Here is a 12,457-nt window from a genome sequence, read left to right on the forward strand (position 1 = left end):
CTTAAGTTGTGTTTATTTCTACTCTGAACTGAATGTAGACTGCCATCAGGCCCACAGACTCATGATGACAGTGAGAGTCCTGTGATCCTACTGATGGCCTCACCTATCATGTGAGTATCAAGTCTGATACTCTTACAGGCTGTGCAGCAGCTGAACTGAGCTGTTATGGAATGTATGGGTGGAGTCAGCTGTGCAAATAAATTATGCAATTGTTCAAATTTTCAAAATTGTTGTTGTCTACACCTTTTAAAAAAATATTGTTCCCTGAATTCTTGATAGAAGGAGCAAAGTTGACATGACAGCCATTATAAATGTCAAGCTTCTATAAACTGATTGAGTGAGCTGTGAGATCTTGTTCCTGTTTATTTTCTGTTTGCTGAGTTAACTCATGAAAATAATGTCAAATATCAAAGTAAAGTCATTAGATAATTGATGCACTTGCTGTTCTGAGTGTTAATGGATTGATTGATTGATTGATTGATTGTGGGGGTAGTTTGAGATTGTGTAGTTCTACATTTCAATGATACACAATGATGGAATGGAATGTCAGGCAGTTACTCTTGTACTCGACAGTGCTTCAATACTGGTTTGAGGTATTTGTACTTTATGTGAGTATTTCAATTTTTTGTTACTAAAAACCTACAAACTACATTTCAGAAGGAACATTTTGTAGTTTTTACTGTATGTAACGCTTTATTTTACAGGCCCTTACGTGTTTTGTAGGTATTTACTATACTTTTTTGGCAGCAGCTACTTTTGTAGTGAAGTTTTGTGTGTTGATATAATATATTATAATGTATAAAAATGAATATAGTAAAATAATATATAAGTACATTAGGTTTTGTATGTATAATTTTCTAAAAGTAGCTGTTGTGTAACTTAATTTCTTTACAAGGGTTATGTCATTTGGTCATTTTTTAAAAACAAATGTTAATATATCATTTGACAAACAAAGCTACACACTGAAAACTTAGTATTTTCTTTCAGTAAGACTTTTTTAGAGTCTAATTCATTAAGTATGAACTATGTATGAACCCAAATCCTACTACTGTAATTGGAGAGCAGGATGTTTGTCTGTCCGTTCACCTTTCTCCAACCCCCTCCATCTCCTACAAGGTTTAGAGAGCCAGCCATTGCATATGGCTTTTTTCCATTTCACTTCATGTCAACTTCAATTTCTATTTCAATGTTAAATAAATAGTCTGCACTTATACTTTTTATTTACTCCGGAGCTACAGCAACCTAGGACTATTTTTTTCAGCCTGTGACGTAAATGCGTCGTACGCATAGACTGTATATAAAAGGTCGTACGTAGGGGCGTGAACGACGGGAGGAGAAGATCACAAATAGAGGAGACATTTATTCACGGTCACGGACATTTTCAACATGCCTAACACAAGAGCAAATCACTGTTGGAAAATACTCGCAATGCCGCCAAACGCCGCATGACATTAAAGTCTGTGTAAAGTAAAAATAAATATGTGTTCTGAGTTTGACAAACCACAGAAAAGTGTGTTGTTAACCACCCTGCCAAATGTGAAACATGGACGCTACGACTGAGAGCTTTCTGCTGCTAACTCAGCTGCTAGCTCGGCGGCTAACTCAGTTAACTGTAGACTGTAGTAGTAGTGTGCGCTGAATATATTTATACCTACAGCAGCAGGGGCGGGTTTATGCTCCGGTGTGTAACCCTGCTATTGGTTAACACGATTTTCAGACCCGCCCATTAAATCCAGACAGAAATGTTGAAACAGTTTGTGAATTCAAATCAATTCAAATCTAAATGGTTGAAATGCTTTTTACACCTTTTTTACATTTATGACCTATTTAATGTGTTTAGAAGAAAATGTCTGAATTCACTTTACACGGTCTTTAACGCAGGATGGTGAAACTCCAGAGAAGTCAGGTAAGAAAACACAAAACACACAGTAGCTAATGCTAATGTTAATGCTACATTTTGTTAGTTACTCACCCATACAGCCTTCCATGTAATTATCCTTCCGTGACATGAATTCACGCATTATTGTCCTCTTTGTCTCAGGGTTAAGATCCGTTTTGTTCCAGAGTTAGATAATAACTTGCCTAACAAAAACTTTGGTTTATGAATGAAGGCCTGGAATTATGTTCACTTACTCACTCACTCGCACTTCTGCCGGTAGTAGCGTCTTACCAGCAGTTGCCTGTTTTACCCCAAAATGCCTTTGTGCAGATAAATGTGAGAAGACATCACCTGAAACCATTTTTTGGTAGTTGGATAATGCTGGAACTGGAAGTACAATTATTGTTGATCTTCATTTTTTACGAGAGGCTGCGTTCATGTTGGTTACCACTAAACAGCCAAGCTGCAAAGTAAACAATCACTATATCTATAAAGTATATATATCCACAATCAACACATTTCCTTTTCAACTGTCTATTAGATTAGAATGGGACGTGAGGTCTCCACTGAGGTTATGGTGAAGTTTAGGTTTATAACAACTTCTTCAGAAGAGAGCCAGCAACACAGGTCTCCATTTGTGACGGTCACAGATTTTGGTGTAACACCGGTTAAAACAAGGGAAAATATATTTTTTCAGAGAATACTTGCATAAAATATTACATTTTTCTGAGGTAATGAGTATTCACATTTCCCTCTATCATTACCCATCCATACCATGATATAGAACTTATTGCTTATATATATTTTTTTAACATATGACTGTTTTCATTAGCAACTAGATCATACTTCACAATGTGATTATGCATGTAAAGCCTAACCTTTTCATGAATTGGGTCCACTATATTACAATTTAGTCTGTGTGTCATAGCCTATATAAACATTTGTCAGAAATCCCATTATCAATATATATTGACTTTGTTAACCAGTGGTGTGTGGTCATGCATTATCTCATTTAAACAAACTGTCTTGGCTTTTCAGCAGTGTGCTGTGAGGACCATTGCCAGAGAATGAGACAGCAGAGGTGATCGGAGCCGCCTGAGGCTACAGGTACTCATACCTTCTGATTAACCCTTTCATGCCTATATATGCATATATTTCAATTAATGTACAAATAAACATAAACATATTGCTGCTTCACTTTCTTACCTACCTGCTAGCATTACCATGCTAATAAAATACCTACCTATCTAAATAATTCATCCCACAGCAACTCAATAACAATTCTCATTTACATACACCATCTCATTCACACATGGCCTAACATGTTCTTGGTTATGTGGATCTAATTTCAAACAACTATCTGACTCTATTACACTCATAGATTATAATTTACTCAACTGCATAAAAAACACACTTTAATATTTACTTTTCAGCTGAGAACCGTCGATGGTTCAGTCCTGCTTTCAAACCAGGTACGAGGAACTTGCTAGCAGTGAATGTGAATGAGGAGAGTGTTGTGTTATTAAAATTTACCAACAGTTTCCAAAAACAAAAAGAAAGAAAATAAAGACGATAGAGAAATTAAACGTTTTTTCATAAAAAGGTTCAAGAGTGGTGAAAATGAAGCTGCTAGTTAAGCTTAGTCCACGGTGAATGTTACTTTAGCCACCCAAACATCTGTACTGCTCATATCTTCACAGAAAATCCAGAGTATTAATACTTCACCTCTCTTTCAGCTGACATTTAGTCAATGCAGGTCAACTTTTAGCAGCTGTTCATACTAAAAATTCCATTGTATGCAGAATGTTGCACAGTGTTATATTTTCACAGCTCAATGTCAGTAAATATTGTACAGTTAGTATTTGGACCACAAGAGAGTTGCAAGCCTGCACAGGTAGAGGTGTGGTTCCAGTAATTAGTTGGCGTGGGCTTTGTGTGGTGATGGTGAGGTCTAATGTCATATCTTTTCCCAGGGCTCTAAATCCCTGGCAGTATCTTACAGTAGGTGTTTGAATATTTGATCATGCCGTATGGTATATATTACTAATGCAACACATGTTGATGGTTTTCTTTTTGAATCTGAACTCAGAGCAGAGAAAAATGATTGTTTCGCAGCTCCACCTGTGCATAACACCTCCCAGAATATCAGTTTTCTTTCCTCCTAACCTCATTATTACCCAGTATGCAAAAAATATATGATTTTGTTGGACAATATATTGTCTCAGGAATAATCTCGATAAATGATATTATTGTCATTTGAAGATCATTTTATACCACTGTTATAATGATAATATAATAATGTAAGGGAGGGGGGACCTGTGGGGGGACTCGACACCCAATCATAAGAAGGCACATGCACAGCTATATAATTTTCTATACATAATACTGCATATACTATATATAGAAAGAGTGCATTATAAAAGGAATAAAGCTGATAAAAAAAAGTATGTTTTAAGTGTGTTGTATGATCTGCAGAACATCAAACACAACATTAGGCTTTAAAAGAGGATTCTTGAACTCATCATCATGATCTCATAAATAATGACTCAGATGAACACAATGCATGCAAACGTGTCAGGGCATCAGTCAGTGAAATGAGTTAAATATGCATGACGTCCAAATAGGGAGGATGCTCTTCTCATTGATTCCTTTATGTGTGGAATTGGCCTCTGGGGCGTAGTTAGAGTACTAGAGGTGCCGCTCCACTCACAGTACCTGACAGCCTGTGAAATGTCTCACATGCGGTCACCTCACTGCCACCTGGTGCCTCAAGTGTGCAAAGTTACCTTTAAACATGCACAGCAACTCATCTTTTATTCTGAAAAACCCCAACTTCTTACCATTCCAGTCTAAAGACTCTTTTTAATACATTGAGATAAAGCTTCACGTTTCACACCAGGGATGTATGTTTTAATAGACTTTAGAGGTGTGCAGTTCAATGTGTGCATGCATCATTAATGAAGCACCACTTCAAACTAATGCAGCTCTACATTTATCTCAATCAAGCCTGTGCTGCAGTCAAACTCATTAGGCTGCAGCGTGCAAACATTTCAATCCCTGCCTTCCACAGAGATGCTTCCAGGACAGGAGCCGAACCCCGAGATATGTCCCGCTTCGACTCTCTCTCTCTCTCTCGCTCCACCATTGTTCTTTTCTGACGCCTCTGAATTACTCATGCGGCTGCTGTGGTGACTGCAGCACAGACATGATCAAATTGGAGATGCCAGCCAGCATAAAGACACATGACAAGAAGCAGAATGGAGCTCATGGGCTTCTCTATATAGCTGCAGGATTTAGATTATTGATGCAGGGTTTTGAATAGCAGCGATGGCTTTAATCCCAAAGCTCTGTTTAATCCTGACTATATACTATTATAAGTTAACTGACATAAAAATATGATATTCCTGTGGCAGAAATGGGCTGCTGAATATTATCATCAAATAACTGTCTGCACTGAAAATGAGGACAGAGAAGATAAAATACTTCTTTTTCCTTAAATATAATCCTGTGCATTATTAGAAAATAACAAAAAATTATGCTGAGGTGTCATAGTGATGATTTCAAGTAAGTTTAATACCTAAATATATCCTCCCAAAGCCTGAGAAAAGAAGTGGAATGGGGTAAGTGAACACACCACCAAACTCAGAGATGAGATTTCAGCTCATTTTGCTTGATAATTGCTCTCCATTGTGATAATAAAGACGCAGCAGATTACATCTGGGCTCAGCTGTTTGATGCACTTTGAGTCTACATGATCAGCTGTGATATTCAGAGGTGAGAGCAGGAATAATGCTGATGTTTGCGGTGTAACCTCAGCCTGCGCACAGTGACCGGGTCTCACAGAGGGCAGCAATCTCAACCAAGGAGGCTGACAAGAATCTGCCCCCTCTCCTCCTCCTCCTCCTCCTCGTCCTCCTCGTCCTCCTCCTCCTCTCTCCTCTCCATGAAAAATATTCCTCCTCCTGCAACACATTACAGGGGCGGTGCTTGCTCTGTGACTGGCAGTCTGAAGGGCGAATAGAAAAGCGGGTGCTCTCCAGGAGTCCTCCAATCCCCGCATCCAGGGCGGGGTTTCGGGGTCGAAACCAGAGAGAGAATCCCAAAAATGACATCTAGATTGCGGTGGAGCAGGGAGCGACTGGGACGCTGAGGGGGGAAAAAAGGAAAGAAGTCAGAGCTAGATCTCGTGTTTGTCTTTTAGGATTGAACCAGAATAAAGACGCGTAAAAAGGCGCATCCGATTACGCACGGTGCTCCAGTGTGGATGCCTCTGCTATTGCTTCAGCCAGGACTTTTACTGCCTTTGGAAATGTTGTTGCATTCTTGAGGAAAAAATATCCTCAAGAAGGCATTTGTTGTTAGTAGTTGATGAGAGAAGGGAAAGCCGTTAAGGCTCTGTTTCCTGTGTTTGCCAGCGCGCAGCAGCTGGGCTGAAGAAGCCCCCGCAGGGCTGACTGAACACCGGTCCTCCTTTCACCCCCGCTTCTAAACCACACAGTCCGCTGACAGTCCGCTGCAAAAGTCGCTGAGAGGAGAAGAAAAACAATGTGCGACCTGATGCCAGCCTCCCAACCCGCGGAGAAAATCGGCAAAATGAAAAAGTTAAGAAGAACTTTGTCCGAGAGTTTCAGGAGTATTGGTAAGTAACCGGACGCCTTTTTTTTCATTTTTTTCCAACCCATTTTTCCAGCCCTTTGTGCACAAAAAACTGAGTTGAGAAATGTCTCCAGCAGCAGCAGCAGCAGCAGCAGTAACAGTACAGGCTGCTGCTTCTTACTGAGGTGATGTCTGGTCACAGTTGTGGGTTAGAAGCCATGGAAAAGCTACAAACCTGCTTCATGCACATTTCATTTTTTATGTTGTAAACTTCTCTTTTAGTGAGTGTACAGATTTCTTACTCAGAGTGAACACTGACAAGTTTAGAAGGAGAGACATGGACTGAGAATCTGCTGCCTAGTTCAGTTTAATATGAATACCATCATCAGATTATTCTAGGTTTGCATTGTCAATATTATCATTAATCATCCATTTCCCCTTTCATTTCCAATCTGGTGTAGATCTCACAATAAATGCTCAATAAGAAACTTAAAGAAAATAACAGCAGGTTTCTGTGTTCTGTGCTCATATTGACTCATTAGATGCAGTAAAGAAGGTGAAACCATGGAGACCAAATCTTAACCTAACTTACTGGATTGTTGGGGATGATACTATATATCAATATTTATCCATATCAGTAATAACTATAAGGTATTGGTTGATATTGTGTCAGTGCTGCAAGGAACAATTACTCTGCTGATTATTTTCTTGCTGAATGATTTGGTATCAATTATTCATTTAAAGCAGATGACGCCTTCACCGTCTTTGTTTTGTGTGTTTGAACAATAATCCAAAACCTCAAAATATTCAGTTTACTGTCACATCAGTCAAAGAGAACAGTGCATTTGCACATTTGAGGAGCTAAAAACTTGTAAGAATGTTTGGAACCTTTCCCACGAGAAATGAATCTAATATCAAAACAGTGGCTGGTTAATCAACTAGTGGATTGGCTAATGAATTAATGGAGTAATTGTTGTTTTTGTTTTTTTTAAATTGATTAATAAAATTGGCTTATGATATAATTTAGTTTTACAGTTTAAAAACGTGTCAGTGCTCTCTGCTGGACTGATTGTGTAATGAGACAATGTTTCTAAATCAATTCATTTGAAACATCTGTGATAGCAACTAATGTGTCAGTATGGTTGGTCCATCGGTTGGGATGATTATAGGTGTACATGTTGTAGTCATCATCATCATCATCATCATGCATCTTCATTCAGTTCCTATCTCATGTATAGGATATGCTGCATATTGCAATACATTCATTTTATAAAATACAAAATAATGACTTTTGCTAAGCATTAAAATTTGAGTTATTGTGACCAACATATTTTACAGTGTTTAAATAAAGTTTTCATTTGTTTCTGGTTGACAAATGAACTAAATAGTGACACTGTTTCTAAATGACCTTAAACATATTTAAGGTTAATTATTTTCATTATTGATGAAGCTGTAGATTATTTTATCATGTCTTCAGTTTGCTTGTTTGCTTGTTTTGTGCGACCAGCTGTCCCAAAGTTAAAGATTTTACGAAAATCAGCAAATCCTGAAACCAGAGAATATTGAGCATTTTTTAATGGAAATTTACAAAACATTTGATTAGCAAAATAGCCGCTGATTAATATTCTGTCAATCAACTAATTGATTAATGGACTGATTGTTGCCGATCTAAACATATCTTTGCTGATACCAAGAGAAGTGTGATAAGCTGAAATCAGATACAACCTGAACAATATGTTGCTGCATCTTTTCACTCAGTTTTTAATGTATTATAATGGATGCTGCTGCTGAAGAAGCCTCTTATGTGACACATACAATCACATCACTGGTTGTTAAGGTGTATCCATCATATCTCATTTCATCTTTCACACACACACACACACACATACACACACAGCGCCTTCCCCGGGATCTTCACAGGGTTCAGTGGCCTTTGAAGCAGTTTGTGTAGGGAGAGTGAATAGCAGGATGTGGCCTATAAGAAAAGATGAGAAATGAACAGAAGTGACTTTGGGTCGATGTTGAGGGAGGAAAAGAAAAAGAAAAAAAGATTGGCATTGACTTTTGTGTGCTGTGCTGACGCTCATCTCCCATTGGCCATCTTTCCTCCCATCTAAATCAACACATCTGAGCATCGATCAGGCTTTTCTCTCTGCTCTGCTCTGCTCTGCTCTATACGGATACTTAAAAAAAAACCTCAGCACTTCTGTTTATGTCCTTGTAACAGTGTTGATCCAACCAGGCCGCTGTGTGGGCAGAGCTGCGTCGCACGTCCAAATTACGGCAGCGTGCGGCGTAATGCATTGTGAATATTTTCATTTGAATAGCTTCAAACCTGTTTAATAAGACGCAGGGTTCGGTTTGGTCCTCGTGAGCTCAGCCAATAGAGAGCTGTCAGTCTGTCAGGTGAATGTGAGGACATGTTGTGTTTTCAAGATCATAGAGGAAGCCCCAGATGGTTTTAAATTGCTTTAATCAACTTATGGAACAATAACATAATTATCAGCATCATCACATCTATATATAGACTTATCGTATGATACATGGACATGACCTTGATCTTTTTTTTACCTCAGTATCGCCACACTTCACATTAGCAGCTAAGAGGCTATTCATGTCACATTGGCTATATTATCATTATATCAGTGGTATAAAATGATCTTCAAATGACAATCATATCGTTTATCGTGATTATATCGTCCATCAGAAGCAGTTATCATGATATCCCTGAAGTCAAATCAGTTTTCCTTGTAGAGCCCAATATCACACATTTGCATCAGGGGGCAATAATACAACATCTTCTGTCCCTAGACTCAATTCAAATCAGGAAAAACTCCATAAAAAACACTTAATGGGGGAAAAATAGAAGAAGAGCAACAGAGTAGGATCATTGTTCCAGCACAGACAGATGTGCAATAGATGTAAACAAACAAGAAGTTTCTACACTACCTGATTTCTTCATTAAAAACGATGAATTGCATTATTGCAACATAATGATACAAATGAAAAATAGTTTCTTCTTAGCTTCCTTGAAAGATGCGATAGTCTTGCCCTGAACCAGCAGGATGAATCTACGCAGGGAAGAGAATTAACAGAGCTCTCTCTCTCTCTCTCTTCCTCATTACCGCCATCGAGGTGCCCTTGAGCAAGTCAATTAACCCCCGACTGCTTCCGAGAGGGCTGCTCAGCGGCCGGCAGATCAGAGCGCGGCTGCTGCACTAAGTGTAATTAAACTGATAGTGTCCGATTTTTTTTCACCCCCCAAGTCTCATTTGATGCAACACTCAAATGGCGTATGTGTGTTGAAAGAGTAACGGGATGCTGTGATTGTTCCTCACGTCCTCACTGGGCAGCGACGCAGGACAAAATCCACAGTCCTCATTCCAGAGCTAACATTAGCTTTGTACTGTATGACAATATGTTTTCTCAGAGGGATAAAACAGAAGAGACCATGACTTTGTAAGACGCATACTTGATTTTGTGTAAGTGTGACATCTGAAGCACAGCGTTGCCAGATTAGGAGGTTATCCACCCAACTGAGCTAATTTAATTACTGTTTGTCTCCTTTAACCAATTATTGAATTGGTTGGGTATTGGTGTCTTGTGATAATAAACTCTTTGTACTGTTTGGAAGGTTTTCATGGGCAAAAAGTGACAACATTTCAATAAATTACCCCCCCCCCCCCCCCCCTCCTCCTCTTGTTGGAGAAGATTAAAATTGGCACTGCACTGAGTTCAGTCAGCTCTATTGACACACAGTGATCAATGACCATCAAAACCAAATGTCATTTCAGTCTATTACAACCAAGTTGAAACTTTTTTCAATTATCATTCTTTCATAGTTTTGTGATAAAACACTTCTGTTCAGTCAGATGATTGAAACCCTTCGTTTAATGTAACAACCCTTCTATATACCACACTTTAAACTTGGCTCCTTTTCTGATAATTCGGTGGTTTCTCGACTTTGACAGGACTACTTTCTGTCAATCCCATCTGGCAACATTCATCAAGTAAAGTTACGTTATGAAGAGATCCGGTATGGAGCAGGTCATAATAATGACATTATCCACTTATCGTACGATAACCTAATTAAAAACATCATGGACGATAATATTGTTTATCGCGATTATTTCTGAGACAATATATCGTCCAATAAAAGTAGTTATCATGACAGAAAAAATGATCCGCAGCCCGATAACTGCATCATTATATTTTTCAGAATGTATGAATCTGAAAATATAAGTCTTGTGTTTCAGTGTAAACAGGTTCAACGGCGTTTTTGGAAAGGAAACTATAAATGAAGGCTGGTCAGAGTGAATCTGTGATCACACATTTTGAAATTTCATAGTAGAGATGTAAGCTGTATTTTATGGTTGTGAAAAAGGGATTTTTAATTAGCATATGTAGCAGTGCAGGAGCAGCATGTTAATTTATGAGCCACGGTCAAATTACAACAGAAGCTGAAAAAAAAAAAAAAATCATGTGTGGATGTAGATGTTTACATGAGATTAGCGTAGATGTTGTTGTTACTGTGAGGGTGTGGAGCACAGCGTTCCTGCAGGATAAAGGTTAAATGCTTCTAACGTCAGCTAAAATATGTGTTACAGATTAAGGTTCCTCTCTATCCAGCAGATGAAACATTTTGTTTAATGACTACAGATGGATTTTCTCTCTCACTGTATCCCTGATGCTGAACTGTAAATGAAAAACACCCTCATGGATAAACTCTGTATGAGAGACAGGTTTGGAGTTTTGAATGTTTCCCTCACAACGTTGATCAAAAGGCAAAATTTCTTCAAGTGAGAAAAGTAACAGAAGCAGTAATGAGCTGTTATGGGTTCTTTTCCCCCCATGTCTCCCTCTTATCTTTTCTTTCAGAAAGCAGTGCTATTCTTTTCTTTTTAGTATGCACTCTGGAAATAAATACAGTATAAAGTAGATTTATAGTGAACAATTATCCTCTATAAAAATCTGTATGTTTTGACTGATACATAATCTTCTGAAGCATCAACAGGACATCTTTACATGGTTTAGTTGTATGTAGTATGTCAATGTGAAATCTCCTAAATGTAAAAATACACTTTCACTCATGACTGTGAATTCATTTTCTGCTGATTGACAAATGAATGAATAGACTCCTCATTGCAGGTCTAACTGAGAGGCAGACATGTTTTTTCTTAACTTTGCACAGAGCCAGACAGCGCTGTGTCTTAAGTGATTGTGCTAATTGTATCCTGGCTTGGTTTCATACTTAAAGGACAGATATTAGTTAAGTAAACATAACCTTTAACCTTTTCAAAAACATTTATTTGAATGATGTCGAACGTGTTAAAATTAACAAAATAACATTCATAGGTGGCAAAATAGAAATGAAAGCAAACTAAACAACAAAAATAAACATTCAATGTTAGATGATGGTGTAGGATGAAGTAAGGAACTTTTCTAGTTCTTCCAACTTTTTATTTTAAACTCTTAACATTTAAAACAAAGTCAAAAAACCTTCAAAATCTGGTATCAATCTTCTCATCTAACAGAGCAAATAAGAGAGTTTCCCCCTTAAAATATTGAACTATTCCTTTTAATTATTAAAAAAATTATTACAAAAATGTAAAAATAATAATATCAAAAAAATATAAATAAATAAAATAATTATAAAATTGTAAAAACTTTTACAAATAGACTTATTTTATTATTTTGTTTGCTGTTTTATTGTGTTGTATTTTTATTTATATATCTTTGTAAAGCACTTTGAACTACATCCCTTGTATGAAAGGTGCTCTATAAATACTTTATTATTATTCATTATTACTGGTATAAATAGCTGTGGCAGGTGAAAGTTTTAGTTAGCCGCCATTGATTTTTTTTGACAGCTATAATGACAACTGTCACAGCTGCAGCTAATTAACAATCTCTGTGAATTGAACAAAAAAAAAACAGAAACCCCGGCTGTGGTCTGTACTCTCTCTGCATGCTGATGTCTGT

At 37.7% G+C, this 12,457-nt stretch overlaps 1 protein-coding gene across 2 annotated transcripts in view; it reads left to right on the forward strand.

The window, feature by feature from the left end:
* Nucleotides 1-6,398: 6,398 nt before the first annotated feature.
* Nucleotides 6,399-12,457, forward strand: part of cdk14 (cyclin dependent kinase 14) — a 157,088-nt gene continuing 151,029 nt past the window's right edge. Inside the window, exon 1 of one of the 2 annotated variants that reach the window (XM_062422563.1) lies at nucleotides 6,399-6,518. In XM_062422563.1, the coding sequence (XP_062278547.1) occupies nucleotides 6,425-6,518 (94 nt within the window). In that variant the 5' untranslated portion in view covers nucleotides 6,399-6,424. The remainder of the gene's footprint in view (nucleotides 6,519-12,457) is intronic. The other variant, XM_062422564.1, reaches the window with a different exon arrangement.

This window comes from Scomber scombrus, chromosome 7 (assembly GCF_963691925.1).
Source record: "Scomber scombrus chromosome 7, fScoSco1.1, whole genome shotgun sequence".
Classification (NCBI taxonomy): Eukaryota; Metazoa; Chordata; class Actinopteri; order Scombriformes; family Scombridae; genus Scomber; species Scomber scombrus.